This window comes from Acanthochromis polyacanthus, chromosome 6 (genome assembly GCF_021347895.1).
Source record: "Acanthochromis polyacanthus isolate Apoly-LR-REF ecotype Palm Island chromosome 6, KAUST_Apoly_ChrSc, whole genome shotgun sequence".
Taxonomy (NCBI): Eukaryota; Metazoa; Chordata; class Actinopteri; family Pomacentridae; genus Acanthochromis; species Acanthochromis polyacanthus.
Window position 1 is genome coordinate 7,046,057 of NC_067118.1, and position 20,075 is coordinate 7,066,131.

Sequence of the window (20,075 nt, forward strand, 5' to 3'; positions counted from 1 at the left end):
CTGCTGTGGCCTCCAAACATGTCTCAAGGATCACAGCGAGAAAAACACGAGGGGAAAAACGCCGGGCAGCCGAAGGTTGTGGTGTTCTGGAAACAGTCAGGTCTGTTGACGACAAGCCTGGATGTTCAACCACACAGCCGGTGCCACGATGTTCCTGACACCAAATGATACGAGACGGGAAGGAGGAGGGAGGGAGTGTGTGTCAGCGTGAACTGGTGAGGAGAAAAAAAAAGAAGAAGAAAAAGCAGAAAGCAAAAACAAAAGAAACCAGCAAGGAGGGACAGAAACACAGCAAGTAAGCACAGAGGATAGAGAGAAGTGAAAAGAGTGGAGGAGGTGATAAAAAAACTTTCAAAGGAGTAAATTCCCGGAGGGTTGCTATTCCTGGTGTGGTGAGCATACCTCGCCGGCACAGCCCAGATAAAAGTGCCTTAATGCTGCTGATAAGAGAAGGAGAAAGAAATGGAAGGAGGGAGGTCAGAGAGAGAGAGAATAAGACGGTAGCACAGTTTACCGACAGCAGCGAGGCGTCTGAGGTGTGAAGCCGGCAAAGGGAAGTCTCAACGTGTAATAACCGAGCTGCCAATTTGAGGAATATCTTATTAAAATCCATTATTTAAAGCACTCCGGTCACGAGCATTAGCCTGCTCCGAGGCCTCGTCATGAATTCTCTATTACAGTCATCAGTCCTGCTTTATTACCCCGTCTGGACACCCAAATTTAAGTCTTTACTGTCAGGAAGATCAAGCAGGATAGAAATATCTTTGCATCTACCTTATAAACCTTCTGAAACTACACGTTTACACACAGCTGCACCTTGTATGTATACTTTTGCACAATTTAAGCCATTACTTTTTCATTTATATTCAACAATGTGCAAGATCTTGTACTTTAACTTCATTTAATCTACTGCTTTATAGTTCAAATCTTTAAAATAATAAGCTATCCCACTGCTTTCATAGACACACAAGCTCATTTTTTGACCACATTTATACACAGCTTCATCTTGTTTGTAATTTTTGCACTGCTTAAGCCGTTACTTTTTCATTTATATTCAGCTAATCTACCATTTTGTGTCTAAATACACCAAATATCTTTAAAAGAATAAGCTATCCCACTGTTTTCATTGACACAGTTGCTAATTTTTCAACCACATTTCGATACAGCTGCACCTTGTGTGTACATTTTTGCACTACTTATGCCGTTACTTTTTCATTTATACTAAACAATGTGCAACATTCAGAAGCCCAACATCAGTTACTCTGCTGTTACTCACCAAATATCTTTAAAACAAAAGCTATCCCACTGTTTTCATAGATACACATGCTAATTTTTCCACTACACTTTTTGTCTACTAGAAAAAAAACTACACGTTTACATCCAGCTACACCTTGTATGTACACTTTTGTGCTACTTAAGCTGTTACTTTTTCATTTATAGCCAACTAATCTACCATTTTGTGTTTAAATGCACCAAATATCTTTGAAAGAATGAGCTACTCCACTGTCTTCATAGATACACATGCTAATTTTTCAACAACATTTTTGTCTACTAGAAAACAACCTACACATTTACATCCAGCTGCACCTTGTTTGCAATTCTTGTGCTAGTTCACAACCTATTTTTCATTTATATTGAGCAATTGGCACTATCTAGAAGTGCAACATCAGTAAATCTACCATTTTGTGTCCTAATACACCAAATATCTTTAAAAGAATAAGCTACCCCACTGTTTTCATACATAAATTTGCACATGCTAATTTTTCAGCTACATTTTTTTCCTACTACTGTTGTCTGATTGCGTAAACGCACTGACACAATTGCCGCTTCTTTTCTTGTGCAATGATAAAAGCGGTTTCTGTTCTACTCTACGTGAATATAGAGTAAAAACAGCTGGATTCATGCACGTTATCTGCCAACATTTTTTAATGCTTCTGTCTTGTCACTGCAGTAGGAGGCGATTCCATCAATTTATTTAGTGTTGACGTAGACACTTCCTCCTTCCTGCAGCACCTCCTCGCTTCACCTTCACTCAACCTCTCCCTTTCTCAGCATGAGTCTCTTGGTCTTGCAGATTCTTGTCTTTCTGACTCAGTTTTTCCTTCTCCTTCACTGCAGCTGTCAATCCTCTAAATGCTGCAGCTTTTTAAGATACTGGTGCTACTAGTACAGGCAAATGAAGCCAACATTGGTTTGGGATGTCAAAACTAGTTTGGAAACAAAAGACAGTGTTGGGACTGGTAAGACAAGTATGGATCCAGAGGGGAACTACTGATAAGAGTCAGTAACTAGCATGTAGACTGGACTGGTCATGGTGGGACTACAGCTGGAGCAGAGAGTAGCTCGGAGCAGGAATGTTTCTTAGGAGTTGAGGTTGGATCTGAGGTTACTTGGGGATGTTGGATGCGGTACCAGGTTACAGGACGGAGTCTGTATCGAGGCGGCTACATCTGATAAAGTCTGTCTGCCTTCAGGAGGTGAAGGAAGAAGACGGACAAGACGTCGGGGAGAAAGGAGGAGAAGCTCTACGGACTGCCTGAACGAAGTCCACAGCCTCACAAGCCTGTCGCTCATACGTCTGAATAGGGAATTTAGTGGGGAGGGATGGGACAAGGGACTCTGTGGACCCTCTTCTGGGTCTTCCCTGATCTCTGCAACTGGCTCTGGAAGACAACACAGTCAACCTGGAGTTAGATCTGCTCACTGAGACAAACTTTTCATAGCTACAATGAACTTTTCAAATTTAAAATTCTGATTTGAAACTTGAGCGTCAAATTGAATTCAAATCCATTTTTGCACGATAGAAGGACTGAATATCTCTTACATGGAAATCAAGTTAGAAAAGGATTTTTGTTACAATCAGAAGGTGCAGGACATTACAACTGTAAATGCAATTCCTCTGACTAATAACCCTTTCAGTGCACATATTTTCACAAAAGATGAAAATGTGCTAACCTGTCCTTTACCACTATCAGTTTTTATAGCTTTGAAAGTGTAAAGACTCTTAATATGAAGACATAAAGAGAAATAAAGCACAAACGGCGACAGTAGTTAGGCAACAGCTGCATGTCAGAGCCTGCTGACTTTGGTGTGCAGCTAGCCAGGGTAAATATGCTGGAATGGGGTGCTGAAAGAAATTCACAGATAAGCGTATCAGTTATCATACTTCATATCAAGATCTCTGTAGCACCGAGCCCAGGAGACAGAAGGAATGCCTTTTAATTAAAATCCAGCAAGAAATACATCTGCCTGCTCTGAAGTCAAAGTAGAAATGTTATCACAAATTATGCATTCTGATGCATCTCCACGTTTGCTTGGAAAACCAACGCGAGCCTTTGGAGATTTTCATCTGTTTGAACATCTTCCATCAGTGATTTTCATCTTGAAATAAAAATAACTGGCTTCAGAGTCCTGACTTTATCTGGAAAAATCTTTGAACAGCACTTTAAAAAAATCAATGGCAGGAACTGAAATGTCAAAAACCAGGCTCTTTGCTTCAACTCTTAAATGAGAATTTCTATAACGACATTAGAGGAGCTCTCCTAATGTGCAGCTCTCACACGTCTATCTGACACAAATGTTCGGTTTCTTAGCTGCATTGGTCCAATACACAGCTTCCTTCTTGAGATTGATCAGTTTGTCTCCTCGTCTCCTGTAATTACATCTGCTGTTCTTCTCTGTTTTCTTAAACTTCCACTATTCTGTCACTTTTATTATCCAGAAAGGCCCAGGTCATAAAGTATTACTAGTTGGGTAATCTGTGGCAGCCTTCTAACAAAGCTGCTAGCTGTTGGCGTAGCCATATCTGCTGTACAAGTAACTAATGTCCTGATGTGAGGAGATAGCTGTGCTTGTTCAGTTTTTGTCAGCTGTGTCTCTGCTAGAGTGACGTATCTGTCAGTTAAAGCAGAGTATTTAAACTAATCTTACTTTAGAAAGATCCAGCTAGCATTATCCACCGGCTAAGAGGAACAGCAAACCTAGAAGTGACAGTTTTAGCCTAGCACCGTCAACAAATTAAGTTCCAGCTACGCCACTTGTTTTATGTGTAACAGGGAAACAAGCCATGTGTGAATATGATTGTGGTGTTTATTAAACCTTTAGCGGCCTTATCTTCTCAACATAACTCGGCTAATTCACCACAGACGCTACAGCCCATAAATGTGCTCATCTGTCTCTCTGTGTAAACAACAGCTTTTAGTGACTGGCTGTAACTTGTGACCTGTAACCAATCAGACAGAGCTGTGGGCGACTGAAGAGGGAGCTGGACTGTATCAGAACCAAAGAAGCGCATTTATTAGTCCGCCAAGGAACGCGGTGGAGTTGTCTGTTTGTCTGTCTGTCTGTCTGTCTGTCTGTGTGCAACATTACTCAACAACAGACTAAAAGATTTGGATGAAAATTTCAGGGAAGGTCAGAAATGACACAAGGACCAAGTGATTAGATTTTGGCAGTGATGCGGCTTATAGTCTGGATCCACGGATTTGTGGATCCAGATTTCTGTATCATTGCCAGATAGTGGAGGCCGTGCCGCTATTGGCCTTATTGGGACTTATCTGTTGGAAATGGCAGTAAGGAATAAGGAGCCTTGGCGGAGTACTGCGCTCTCTGAGTGCTTTTCCAGTTGTTGTTTAGGACCTAAATCCTCTGTTCTGAGTAGTATTTTGGCCAAATTTTGAGGATTTCATGCGTTTTCTGACCTGCAAAATTTTATAATTTCCCCCTTGAAAAACATCTTACCAGGAGAGCCATTTTAAGGGTTCAGTATCTCCATAATTTTAACTCCCATAGCTGTGAAATTTGGTGAGACCACTGACAAAGCTGTGTTTAGTAGATCTAGATGACTGATTGCATCTAGCATGGGCCATATTTTTAAATATTGCACTTTACAAGTGGGGAAAAGGTGCAAAATTTACAATTAATGGTGGTACCTGCGCAGCAAAAAATTCCTGTAACTGTATATATAGGGATAGATTCATATTTCCTACAAAAGATACAGTCTTTGGTTGACGTTTTAACCACGTTTGAGGCCTTTAACATCAGTAGAATTTGATCCTAATCTTCCAATTCTTCTGTGATTTTGGTCAAAATGGTAATGTGGACTCACTGATAGGAAACAAACTGTTGTTCATAGGGGTCTATATGTTGGTGCTATCTGTCATAAATCACACATGCTACATATTTAGGTCATGCAATTTGGTATCCGTACATAACGTACACATGCATAACACACACCTGTGCTCAGATCAAGGTCATTGTGTTTGAGGGTACATCTATATTAAATGGACACATTCTATGTTGATTGCTGATCATCACTAATAAAAAAAATGCATTTCTGACAATGCCATATGGGGGAATGAGCAGCCTTGGAGGAGGACTGCGCTCTCTCACTACTTTTCTAGTTGTTTTAACGATAATATGTCGAAGAAAAGAACAATCCCAATAATCTAAAAAATGCCATATATCTGCTTTGCTAATCAGTCGATGCATAGTTTGTAGTATTTTACCGCCAGCTTCTCCTTCACCTCTTTCTCCTAATCACAAAGGCACTTTCTCCCTCCTTCATATTACTCATGCAGTGCTTTTTTTTCCTCCAAGCTCCCTCCATCCATTCATCTTCTTCACCCAACTCTGAGCTGAGAAATCCTGACGGACTCTACAACCCGGAGCCTGGACGCCCTCCCTTCGCTCTTACTCTATCCAGTCCCATCTTCTTGTGGCCTGCACACAGTCTCATTCAGTCAGGTTTAAAAAGGTACAAAGTAAGGTTGTTGGCTCGCCTCTCGTATCTTCTAACACATCCTCTGCCTCTCTCTCCTTTCTTTTCCTTGTTCTCCACCGCCTCCTGGCCGGCTCTGGAGCTCAGGGTCCAGTCTGGCCCGCTGTCCTGTCTAATCTACCCAGCAGACGTGATCAGAGGCTGGCCACATTCCACCCAAAATGCCCCCCTTCCAATCCTCCCTTCTTCCTCCATCTCTTTCTCCCTCTTTTTATTTCTCTCTCTCTCCCACCCTCCCCAGCTTGGGCCTCACTCTGCATTCCTCCCTCACTAATACTATTCCCACTATCCTCCTCCTCCCTCCCTCCCTACCTCTTGTTGCATTCCTATCACACTTACACTACTCCCTCTCGTCTCTAATTACATGCCATGCCTAAACAATGCCTTCTACATTACTCCCCTCTTTAGCACTGTTTACTCTCCCTCCCTTTCATCTCCACTTATTAGGCCTAAGATATCTTCCTCCTCCAAGCATTCTTCCTCAAGAGCTCCATCGTTCCTTTACTCATTACATTCAGCATCCCAGGGAATAATTCATGCTCTGTCGAAAACTTGAGATCAAAAGCAGATTTCACATATTGTGCTCCGTGGGGAAATAAAGCATCCTTTACACCTGCCAGCATGTCTCCCTTGTTTTAATCCTTTCATCTCAATGCCCCTGAATTAATGCCTTTACATGCTGTGGCGTCTTTGTGACTCCCTTCCATTACTTAACCCTCCTGTTGTCCTCGCTTACGGGCACGAAAAAATATACTTTTCTTGTCTGAAAAAATTCAGCAAAAAAATTCCCAAATTTCAAAAATTGTACAAAATCTTAAGGAAGAAAATTCCAATAACTCCTTAAATGTTTTATTTTTTTAAGAATCCTCCAAATTTGGCAAGAAAAGTCTTGTAAATATTTTCAAAAACTGAGTCAAAATCTTCCAAAAAAAAAATCCTAAAAATATCTAAAGTGATTACGTATATATCAGTAAAATTTGCAATATGTTCTTCTACAACATTTACATGAAAATCAACCAAAATCCAGCAAAATTCACTGGATTTTGGTAGATTTTTATGTAAATGTTCTTAAGAAACATTTTGAACATTTCTTTTTTCCCCACCAAAAAATGCTGAAAAATTTCCCAAAAATGTTGAAAATGTGGACATCATTAGTTTCACTGTGATTTTTTTTTCTTTTTCTCCACATTTTCAATCTTTGAATTTGAAAAACATTCAGGAAGAAAATTCCAATAATTCCCGAAGTTTTTTTTTTTTTTTTAAATCCCCCAAATTTGGCAAGAAAACTCATGTAAATATTTTCAAAAAATGAGTAAAAATCTCCCTAAAAATTCAAAAAATATCGAAAGTGATTACTTATATATCAGTAAAACCTGTAATATTTTCTTCAAGAACATTCACACAAAAAAATCTACCAAAATCCAGCGAAATTCGCTGGATTTTGGTAGATTTTTTTTGTGTGAATGTTCTTAAAGGAATATTTTTAACATTTCTTTTTTTCCACCAAAAAATGTTCAAAGATTTCCTAAAAATGTTAAAAATGTGGACATCAGAAGTTTCCCTGTGAAAAAATATATTTTTTTCCACATTTGCAAACTTTAAAATGAGTCAATTTTGACCCGCAGGACGACACCAGAGTTAACAGATTCAGGGCATTGCTTATCAGAGACATCGCCTGGTTTACTGAATAGACATTTGTCACGTTGTACATTTTCTTTCCTCTGCCTGGATGACTCATGCACTGGTTACTAATTGCTCAGGCAGTCCCTGTTGGGATACACAAATACAAGCATTCCTGTCCCTCTCCATACCTTTACCCTCCACCTTACTGGTCGAGAGTTATGAGCTGTTCAGGACTTGAACGACATGAGCGACGTCACTGAACAAACACACGCCCTGAGAGCAAAGACATGACAGCCTGGAAACTCTTAAAGTGGCCTGTATACAAACACAAAGGACGTTCTGGATGACTGATACGAGCAAATATGGTGATGCAGGAAAAATCTCACCTGACAACTGAGTTTACTATCAATTAAATACAAACTTGGGCGTGTGTCTCAGTTTCCCTACTGTCAGTTTTGCTTTGACTAGAAACTATCTGGGTTTTAGCTTGTATTTATTCTGATTCAGATAGCTTCTCCGGTGCATAAGCTTCTCTATTAGACATGTCTAAGTAACAAATTACACGTGGGATTTCAGTCAGTTTAATCTGATTGAGATGGTTCACGAGGTTTCTTCTCATAAACCATAACGAAAGTAACTACAACACCTCTGACACTGGATCAAACATCTAAACAACCAATCAAACATTAACCTGGGCATGTCTCACAGTTTCACTTCAGTGACTATACCTGGGATTTAGTTTTACTCAGTCTGATTCAGGTGGTTGACGAGGTGTCTCTGGCACGTGAAATTCTCAATATAGCTATAAAACTTTTTGTAACCCAGCTAAAATGGCCTACACCTGTACAGCTGAGCTACTGCATGCATGCAGTCAGTCAGAGTAAGCCCTGAAAGACTGCACAGCCCAGCTGGACATCTCAACACACCACTGCATTTTCAGCCCTGGAGAAAACTGAACCTGGACTCATCAGCCTCTATTTGACGAGCTGGTGGATGGACGGAGAGGCACGCAATACAAAACAGCTACTGGATAATGCCAGAATCGCATTTTAAATCCTCTCGCAACAACCATTTTTTCTTTACCTGTTTACCAAAACAGATCAGGTTTTTTGTATAGATTGATGATGGCGAGCTAGACAACCCTGGAAGTTTTGGTTCGACGTAGGCCTCAAAGCCTGGTAGCAGTACTTCTGTACCAGTAGGAGCATGCATGCTTTGCCAACAGTTATCCCTCTATTCTTATTTTTTTCTTGAGCTTTTATCTGCAGCTAGAAGATCCCCAGTTCCCAGCCTACACGGGATCTTTCTGCATGGAGTTTGCATGTTCTCCCTGTGCATGCGTGGGTTTTCTCCGGGTACTCCGGCTTCCTCCCACAGTCCAAAAACATGCTGAGGTTAATTGATTACTCTAAATTGCCTGCAGGTGTGAATGTGATCGTTTGTCTGTATATGTAGCCCTGTGACAGACTGGTGACCTGTCCAGGTGTCCCCTGTCTTCGCCTCAAGTCATCTAGGATTGACTCCAAAAATGGGCAAATGACAAAAATGAGAAAAAAAATTACATAAATGACACAAACGAGACACATAATGGCAAAAGCAAGAAACAACAAAAAGTAGACAAACAACACAGGGGAGACAAAAAAACAAACAACAAAGACGATGCACAAAACAATGAATAAAGCAAAACACAAAAAAGTAAGACAACACAAGCGAGACAAAAAGGAAACACAAAATGACAAAAACATGAGACAACACAAAAGTCAGACACCAAAAAGCAACAAAGACAACAAAATATCATAAAAACGTAAAGGCAAAAGCAAGAAACAGAACAACAAAAAGTAGACAAACAACACAAGTGAAACAACTCGAAACAACAAAGACGATGCACAAAACAATGAATAAAGCAAAACACAAAATGACAAAAAAATAAGACAACACGCGAGACAAAAAGAAAACACAATATGACAAAAACAAGAGACAAATGACAAAAAAATATAAAAACAAGACAAAACATTACAAAAACAAGACACAAAATGACAAAAAAACAACAAACAATCTAGTGTTTTACTTTATGATCAAGTCAACTTTTCATGGTCTAGAAATTACTTTAAATTTACAGTTTGCCCTCTCTCTGATTTTTACACTTTACAAAGTCGTCCAGATCGGACCCTCTAGGGGGCTGGTTCTGGCCCGCAGGCCGCATATTTCACACCCCTGTTCTAGACGGATCCTAATACAGACTTGGCTTCTGAAACGCTCGCAGCAGTGCTCCCAGCATGCCTTGCAGCTCCCATCAGCCTTAAAGAGACTCCAGCTCAGTTAATCCACGTCTGAACAGGCCCCTTCAGCGGCGCCATGACAACCAGTAAACAGTGGACACCTCGCTGCCAGCTCGCCAGCCATCAACACATTGTTCACAGACGGGGGTGGGCTGCACGGGGATACCCAGAGCTGCTGAGTTGTGCTGCAGAGTGTCGAAGCAATTTTAAAAATGACTGGCACATGGCGGTTTTCCCCACACAGACGCAAACGGCGAACAATAAGACATTAATGGCCGGTCGGTGTCGTAGCGTCGATGCAGAGGCAACAACAATGTGGGCATTATTCAGGCAGCAGACCGCAGCAGTACAACAACATGCACTCGCAGCCTCGCATCCATCCCTCTATCCGTACAGCCATCTGCACACCACCGATGAATGAACAAAAACCCACAGAGCACCTATCCTGGGATATCCGTAGCCTGGATTTAGTCTTGCAAATAAAACGCAGCGCCAAAAATAGCCCTAATGACACGCTTGAGCTGAACTGTGCTCAGATTAGACTTTTTTTCTTCTTTTTAAACAAGCACACAAATCATGTCAAGTGAAACGGAGTGTCAGAAATCTGAGCTGTTTTTATCATTTCCCGGATATCTTTGTGTTCAGATTTCACTGCTGTTTTCTGTGAAGTTGGAACAAACTTTGGCCCAGTTCTGCTCTTACGCAATAATGACCAAACTCATTACATCTGACTAATGACCATCTAAGACATTTACATAATTACTCAGCTACAGTCTCCAAGGACATAGTAGTAGTATAATGGCATTAAATCCAGCTTGTAAGACTGATAAAGAGCTGACAGGGCTGCACCAGCGTTACCCTCCACTATGACCTCCCTCTGTCAACATCACAGACTTCAACTCGCCTGATTACATGCAGGTTTTTTCCAAAAAAATTAAAAAAAAAAAATCTAACTTCTGGGATCATTCACACAGATGCCATTTATCATGAGTGAAACAGTTTAGCCAAAACAAAACCATTTCTCATCCTCAGTTTGACATCGTGTTACCAAGAGAGCTGAAAAATGTTAGACGCCTTCCAGATAAACAAACAGCGTTAAAAAGGCGCCAAGTTGGCCCCATAGTATTTTACTTTGTGATAAAAATGACAAAAGTAAGACCAAAACAAGACAAAATATTACAAAAACAAGGCACAAAGTGACAAAACTGAGAAGAAAAATGACAAAAATGAGACAAAGATACGAAACAAAACAACAAAAACACAAAAAAGGTACAAAGCAACAAAAAAATTGGCAAATGACAAAACTGAGATCAAAAAAAATTACATGAATGACACAAACAAGACCAAAAACGACAGAAGCGGGAAACAAAACCATTTCTCATCCTCAGTCAGTTTGACATAGTGTTTCCAAGAAAGCCGGATTCCATAAAATGTCAGTTGCCCTCTAGATAAACAAACAGCGTTAAAAAGGCTCCAGGTTGGCTCCATAGTATTTTCTTTGATGAAAATGACAAAAGTCAGACAAAAAACAACAAAAAGAAAACATGCTATTACAAAAACAAGACAAAACGTGACAAAAGCGAGAAGAAAAATGTAAAAACGTGAGACAAACGACACGAAACAAAACAAAAAGAGACACAAAATTTGAGAAAAAAAGTTAGAAAGCAACAAAAAACTGGGCTAACGTCAAAAATGAGACCAAAAAAAACAGATAAATGACACAAACGAGACCAAAAATGACATAAGCAGGAAACGAAACCATTTCTCATCCTCAGTCAGTTTGACATCGTGTTTCCAAGAGAGCTGGAGACTATAAAATGTCAGACGCCTTCCAGATAAACAAACAGCGTTAAAAAGGCTCCACGTTGGCTCCCTCCAACACTGAGAAGCCATTAACCGGCTATAGAGCCATCACCAGAGATAATAACTGATGTCTGCAGATGTATAATAAATTATCCACAAGCTGCCAATTTGCTGCATCTGCAAACTGCAGAGCCTTTGAAGCCGGGACCAACTGGTGCTCAACGGTAAGGTGAAGGGAGGGAAACCAAGGTCTGAGGGCGGGCAGCGGTGTCTGCGTTAACCCTCCTGTTGTCTTCACTTATGGGCACCGAAAAAAATACTTTCCTTGTCTGAAAAAAATCCAAAAATTCAGCAAAAAATTCCCCAAATTTCTGAAAATTTGCAAAACCTTCAGGAAGAATATTCAAATAATTCCTTTAAAGTTTCCCTTAAAAGATTTATTTTTAAAAATCCCCCAAATTCTTCTAAATATTTTCAAAAATGAGTAAAAATCTTCCAAAAAAATCCTAAAAGTATCTAAAGTGATAACATATACGGTATATCAGCAAAACTTCTAATATATTCTTAAGAACATTCACAAAAAAATAAATCAACCAAAATCCAGCGAATTTCGCTGGATTTTGGTTGATTTATTTTTTTGTGAATGTTCTTAAGAAACATCTTTAACATTTCTTTTTTCCCACCAAAAAATGTTCAAAGATTTCCCAAAAATGTTGAAAATGTGGACATCAGAAGTTTCACTTTGGAAATATATTTTTTTCCACATTTTCAAACTTTAAAACGGGTCAGTTTGACCTGCAGGACGACACGACGGTTAAAGTTTTCTGTTTTTATTCCAGCTCGTCTACAAAGCCGTGTGTGTGCGGATGACTGATGTGTGATTGCCGCTCGCCTGCATCGAGTCGACGGTGTTTTTTATCCGGCGTTTTTCACGTGTGTGGACGAGCAGCAGTGAGCCCAGCGTGGGGCTTGTGTCTGGAGCGTGTAATTGAAACACGGTCCCATGCAGCGCTGCACAGTCACCCCACTAATCTCCTCCTGACAAAGTGGCTTAGCTTCTATAGGGTCATATGGCACAGCGAGACAGCTTAAACACAACAGAGCACGCGGCTGGGGCTGCCCCGGGCCGCCAGACCCCGGGGTCCTTCCCCCATTCAACAGGTCACACTTAGCTACTCCTAAGCTAGAACACACACAGCACCAGAGAGAGATTTGCAGACGTGTGGTCTGACAGAAGCGATGACTAACACATGACAGCAGCCACCAAAACATCTCCTATTTCCTGAACAGATAGCTGAACTATTTTTGATATCACGTACAGTAAAAGCAGGACTATTAGCACAACAGCTGTGGGTAATGATTACACCACAGCCAGTGAGGAAGTAAGAAACAACAGGAGTACTGTGTACAAACAGCGCTGAACTTGAAACCCTTATTTCCACGGCAGTCATGCAGTAAAAACACACCTCCCATGTGAATGCCGTGCTACAACGCAGGACATCCTAATTGGAAGAGCTCCCCAGGGCATTTTGATAAATGCTGCTCTGAAAGACTTTAAAAATAGAAAATTAAATGTTAAAAAAAAAGCCAGCATTCATCCGGTCCAGAAAATGTTCTCGTTAAATACACACTGCTGCTCAGCCAGGTTGCTAACCTTCAGCTGTGTGAGACGCCAGAGGACAAAGATAGAGGACAGAGTGGACAAAACACAAGGGCAACATGCAGCCTTTAAACCAGGGGGGTCAAACATGAGGCCCGTGGGCCAAAACCGGCCCTCCAGAGGGTCCAATCCGGCCCACAAGACGACTTCGTACAGAGCAAAAATTCCGGAGAAAACACTAAGTGCAGATTATAAATTAGTAAAACAAAAAATTTAAAATACTTTCTACAGCATGATAAGTTGTTTTGATCATAAAGTAAAATACTAGATTGTTCTTTTGTCATTTTGGATCTAATTTTTGTAATATTTTGTCTTGTTTTTTTATCTTTTTTGTATGATTTTTGTTTTGTTTCTTTCTTTTTTCATTTTTTGTCTTATTTGTGCAATTTTTTTCTCTTGTCTTTGTTGTTTTGTGTCTCATTTTTGTAATATTTTGTCTTGTTTTTGTTGTTTTTTGTCTGACTTTTGTCGTTTCTATTATGTTTTTGTTGTTTTGTTCCCATTTTTGTCGCTTTGTTTCTCGCTTTTGTCATTTTTCTCATTTGTGTAATTTTTTCTCGTTTTTGTCGTTTTACGTCTCATTTTTGGAAGACTTTGTTTTGTTTTTGCTGTTTTTTGTCTGACTTGTTGTTTGTCTCATGTTTTGATGCTTTTGTTGTCATTTTTTGTCTCATTTTTGTTTTGTTTCATGATATTTGTCTCATTTTTATCATTTAGCGCTTCATTATTGTCATATTTTGGCCCATTTTTGTTGCTTTTTGTCATTTTTTTGTCTGACTTTGGTCATTTTTATCGCAAAGTAAAATACTGCATTGTTCAGTTTCAAATACCTGTGACTAAAAGTTTTGTGCCCTTTTGTGGATAAACTGTGATCTGTACATTTTAATGTGTCAATAATAAATTAAGGCATAATGTTTAAATTGAACTTATTTTTCTTAAGAAATTTCAGGTTTTTCATAATGTTTTGTAAAAAGATAACTCTTTAGATGTGAACATTTTTGGATTTGTTACTTATCGGTTGTTATGCTCTGATTTTACTGGTCACCTCAGATCAAACTGAATGTGGACCCTGAACTAAAATGAGCTTGACACTCCTGCTTTAAACTGAAAACGTATAATTACAGTCTTGTTTTTGATCATGAAGCCCCCAAGTCTTTGCTCCTCTCTGCTTACCTTTCCTCTGCAGGAACAGCCGGAGCAGGGGGCTGGCGGTAGAGATGGCCTTGTGGTAGTTGTCGTCATTGTTGATGGGCAGCAGGTCGCCGTGCACGTCGGCGTAGCCCACCAGCAGCTCCACGTTGGGGATGCGGTGCACGTGTTGCAGGAGGCCGTAGAACTCATCGAAGCGGCCCGGCTTCGACCGATCCAGTGAGAACCGACGAAACTCTGCACCAAACTGAACAGACAGGAATTCACATGTGAGCGCAAACAAATAAACACACGGATAAGAAGGAGAAAGCAAAGCCGAGGAAAGGGTGTCAGATTTGGAGCTGGTAGCCTAGATAAACCCAAAAGCACTGCAGCCTGTATGTAAGAGTCTGTTATCCATGTGGACGAGCTGACACACCACATGTGATGAATTATTAACGTCACTTTGTGATGTCTGTGTCTCCATGTTTTTCTTCTTGATGCACTTCTTTCAAGACTGAAGAAACACCATTTTATCAGGCTGCCTGACTGGATGTTTTGTACGTCGCATACGACGTACAAAACATCCAGTCAGGCAGCCTGATAAAACGGTGTTTTCAGCGTACATGCATTCCAAGAAAACCTGCTGCTGCCTGAGGAGTGTGGTCTGACTGGATCAATGGCTGCAGACGCCTGATCTTTAGGCAACAGTGGAGCCAAGACTGAGCACAATGTCCCCATTAGTGGTGTTGATGAGAAGTTGTTGTGGTTACGGTTACCCAGCACTGACAAAAGATGATCTACAATCCACTGCCAACATGGACACTTGTTATCTTATGCCTCAGCGCAACACAGAATGACAGTAATTATAGGTTGGGAGCAAAAGGACGGAAGACCTCCTCACATCAGGAGGCAAAATAGGTTAAACGGCCCTGGACTGCTGAGACTGGAACAAAGACTGAATTAACTTTAAGTTTACTGTGTGTGATAAAGTCTAATTTATCTACTACCGCTGTTGACTAAAGATGTAATGGCACCAATATTTGGTCACGGTCTGTGTCAACACACAGTTCTCGAGCTCGTTTGGAGCAGCTAAAAGAGCCTCGAGGGCCCATTCCTCGACACAAGTGTGTAATCATCCCGCAGGCTGCCAGTGTTGTGCCAAAAAGTGTTCCTCTGCCAAGAACTAATTGTCATCCGCATTTATTCTTATGACTCTGCATCGCTGTACCTGCTCTGTGCCCCAAATAATAACAAATCCAGGACTTTTTACCAATTGAAATAGCTTTAAAGGGTCAGTTTAACTCAGATAATGCAGTTTTCAACCTGCCAATAAGGGACTTTATGATAATTGAATATTAATAACACATAAAAATGACTACTATAAAGATTATAACGCATAGAATAATACCACAAGAGATTGTTCCTTTGTTCTATATTCAAAAATCCATCCATAAATCCGATTAATTACAGTCTAAACAAAGACACTAGACATATTGAACACATACTGCCTGAATATCAGAAACAATGTTATAATATTGTCTGTAATCAAGGGCTGTATTGTCTGGATTAACAGATTAGTTCTTTGGTTTATAGTATGTCAGAAACCTGTGAAATATGTCCATCAAAACCCGAGACACAAATGTCTTTTTTTTTGTCACAACCAAATATATCATGTTTACCGTCTGTTCACATATTAGAGAAAAATATTTTTGGTCATACTAATGGATGACCAAAACTAATACTAACTAATCCTCCACATAACACTCTGATTTTGTACTGTTGCGATGTTTAGCTAACAGCAGCAAAAACAAATTCAAGCTAGCTGGCTAATGCTACAGCAAGGAAACATCATAACATTATTAACTTTTTAAAAAGATCCTACTTTTATATTTTAATACAGCATACTTTTTAAAAAATATCCTATGTTTATATTTTCACATATTATAGAAAAAGTTTGGGGTATTTTTCAAACTAATCTTCTAGATGATCTTCATGTCAACAGTAAAGGAAAGTTTGTAATTCAGGCATGTTGACCGAGCAGCAAAAAAGAATTCAAGCTAACTAGCTAATGCTACAGCAAGCTAACGCAGCATAACATCATTAACTTTTTTTAAAAAAAAGATCGAACTTTCAAATTTTCACATATGATCGAATAACTTTGTTCTGCTTTTTGCTTTTTTTTTTTGCTCAAACTAATCGATAATCTTCTACATGGCATTCATGTTAACAGTAAAGAAAAGTTTGTAACTCGGGGATGTTTACCGAGCAGTAAAAACAGTTAAAGCTAGTGCTACAGCAAGCTCATATAGCATAACATTATTAGCCTGACCGACAGTCCACAAGTTAGCGACTTAGAAACACATTAATACATTTTTAGGCTTTTTAAAAATCACTGTTGTCCCCCTTTAAAAGTTCTACTCTGACATTTTACGTTAGCACAGAAAAACTTGGTTATTGTTCATCTTCTACATGTCCCTCATGTAAATAGTATTTAACTCTGTATACGTATTATTCTTAGTTTGTTCTGTCAGAATACTACATCTTCCGATCTCAAAACCACTTCTTTTGATTTCTCGAGTCCATAAAATGATTTAAATACTATTTAAAGACGGGAAAAGTCACTATCATCCAAGGAAAGTCCAGAAATGAACATTTTGGCAGGGAACCGGGTTTTTGTCACCACACCTGGTGACGGAAGAAGCCGGCTGTTAGAGGCCGAATGACACCTGCCTGTCCACACAGTAAAAAAGCACGACAGGTAGTTTAAACCAACTCAAACCGGCTTCGTTTCACACAAACGTTTAGTAACTTATGTAATCTCTCCGGTGCGACACGCTGATGTGACTCAAACTTGAAACCGGTCGTTGGTGAGCGGCCGGCGGGAGGCTGACAGGTGACACTGCGGCGTCAGCTGACAACAACCTCCGCCTTCAAACTCAGCGGCTAGCCGTCAAACTTACGGAGCTAACTACGCCACATCCAAGTTCCTGGAGCTGCTAACAAGCTAATAAGAAGCTAATAACTGTGAAATTAACTCGGAATAAACTGTTCCGGTTACTTAAGCTTTAGCTCGTATCGGTGTTCTGATGCGACATCACCTAACAAGCCACTTAGCAGCTAAATTAGCGGAGTAACGGAGAGTTAGCGCCGTTAACGGGACGGACAGAGTCGTCGCTCCGCACCTTGCTCTTCACCTCCACGGCACTGAGAGAACGGCTGCTCTGCACTCGGTGGTTTTTGTTCATGTTTCGTTAGCAGCAGGACCGCCGCCAAGCCGCTCAACGCTCTCCGAGCTTCGGGCTCCAGCCGCCGCCGCTGCGTGGATCCACAAACCGAGCGAGTCCCTCCGAGTTTAGTCCGTCCAGGTAACACCGACGTCCTTACACTCCTCGCGCGTCCTCCGGTGCTCGGTCTCCGTCCAAGACAACCGGCCTGACTCAGCTGCTGAACTTCGATCCTGTCATAGTTGTTGCTACTGAGATCCAACCTCCCTCCGCTCAGACTCTACCTCTGTGGAGGCTGGGCCCTTCAAAATAAAACACCCTGCCTGTGCCAGCTTTATGTCTGCCTTCAAAATAAAAGTCATCTTCCTTCCTATTTTTAAGAACAAACTGGAGAGCTTCTTTTTAGTCAGACTTTGGACTTTTATTCATTATTTTTCTGAGAATTCATTTTATTTATTGCGTTTATTACTTAATTTTTATCATTTGTTATAGTGTGTATGTGTGTGAATAAAATAAAAATAAAAGCTGTCTTCCTTCGTATTTTTAAAAGCAAACTGGAGAGCTTCTTTTAAAGAGACTTTGTATTTGATAGGCTTTATTTAGTATTCTTCAGAGAATTGATTTTATTTATTGCGTTTATTACTTCATTTTTATCATTTGTTATTGTGTGTGTGTGTATTACATATATATATATATATATATATATATATATATATATATATATATATATAATTTCTTCCTTCCTATTTTTAAAAACAAATTGAAGAGCTCCTTTTTAGTCAGACTTTGGATTTGATATCTGTTATTTAGTTTATTTACTATTTTATTTACAGCTTTTATTAATTGATTTCTCCATTTTATTACTGCTATCTATTTAATTTAAAATTTATGACCTCATTTTATCATTTCTTATTATTAAATTCTTATTATATTCTAGTAGTTGTTATACATATGTATATATATATATATATATATATATATATCAGCAGTGATTTTTGTTTTATTTCATGCAATTGGATAATCCTCTACATGAAAGGTTTGTTGCTGTATATTCTTAGAAAGAATCCCACAGATGCTGATTTTGTACGAATATTACATAATCTGACCTCAAAACTACTTCTTTTGATTATCTTAAATGATTCAATGCTATTTAAAGACTAGTAGAGTCACTATCAATGAACATTTATAGTCAGTTGCTGTTCATAATTGTGCATCACTTGGTGTTTTTCACTCTTCTGATAAATCTGACTTGACTTACATTTACAGTTCACAAGTACAAGCTCTCAAAATTAACGTGTCTTCAGCTGTCAAATGCATCTTGATTTTTTACTTCGGATCCACAAGTTCTTTAAGGCGGGGTGTCAAACTCGTTTCAGTTCAGGTTCCACATTCATCCTAATTTGATGTCATGTGACCAATAAAATCAAAGCATAACAACTTATAAATAAATACAACTGTAAATGTTTCCTTTGTTTTTGTGCAAAAATGTATATTTTGAAAATGTTCACATTAAATGAATTATCTTTTTACAAAACATCATGAACAACCTGAATTTTCTTAAGAAGAAAAGTTCGATTTCAACAACATTCAGCCTCAGTTTATCATTTACACGTTACGACTTCCAGATCACAGAGTGTCTACAAAAACACAAAACATTTAGTCACAGCTATCTGGAACTGAATGCTATCGTATTCTACTTTATGATCAAATCAACAAATATTAGGCAAAAAATAACAAAAATAAGACAAAATATGATAAAAATGAGACACAAAACGACAAAAAACGGACAAAGGACAAGACAAAAGACAACAAATAAATCGAAACACAAAATGACAAAAATGAGACAAAAACACAAGCGAGACAGAAAGGAAACACAAAACGACAAAAACATGAGAGAAATGACAAAAGTCAGACCAAAAAAGACAACAAACAACAAAAATAAGACAAAATATTACAAAATGAAACCCAAAACGACAAAACAACAATGAGCAACTGATTATTTTACTCCATGATCAAAACGACTTGTCATGTCTTGCATGTTTGACATCCATGTTTTAAAGTTCTGAGGGTCTATGTTCCCCCTGAGAGTGATTCGTTTTGTGTTTACTTACTTAAATAAACAACCAAAATATCAATGTTGAAAACAATCTGCACATAATAATTTGATTAAAGGTGCCCAAATAACCTTTTATTAAGAGCTATCCTAAATTGTTTTCTTATTTTTGCACCATTTTATTACCTAAAGGTTGTATTTTTGATGTTCGAAAGACATCTTTGTGGAGTTTATTAAAGAACTATTGGCAAAAAAAGCATTTTTTTTAAAGAAGCTCTTGCTAAAAGGTTCTTGTGAAACTGAAAATGACTAATTGTAAAGAATTATTGTCAGTTCCAGTTAGCAGGTTTAATATCTAGCCGAAAACTGAACCAAAGTGCTTTCATTTAGGATTTTCAGATTTCATTTAAGAGTCAAATCTCATCTAAGTCGGCTTCTGTTGATTCATTTTCTGTCTGTGTTGAGTTTCAGTTCACAAAATAACTTTGAAATGATGGAAATTAAGCAGTCTAAGTTTTACTGC

General features: G+C 39.1%; 1 protein-coding gene across 1 annotated transcript in view; it reads right to left on the reverse strand.

Annotated features, from left to right (window-relative positions):
- pard6b (par-6 partitioning defective 6 homolog beta (C. elegans)) overlaps nucleotides 1–17,942 on the reverse strand; it is a 32,456-nt gene extending 14,514 nt beyond the window's left edge. The window contains exons 1-2 of the mRNA XM_022208824.2: nucleotides 17,458–17,942; nucleotides 14,318–14,540 (exon numbers count right to left, since the gene is read on the reverse strand). Coding sequence (XP_022064516.1) covers nucleotides 14,318–14,540; nucleotides 17,458–17,520 — 286 coding nt within the window. The 5' untranslated portion in view covers nucleotides 17,521–17,942. The remainder of the gene's footprint in view (nucleotides 1–14,317; nucleotides 14,541–17,457) is intronic.
- Between the last annotated feature and the right edge of the window lie 2,133 nt (nucleotides 17,943–20,075).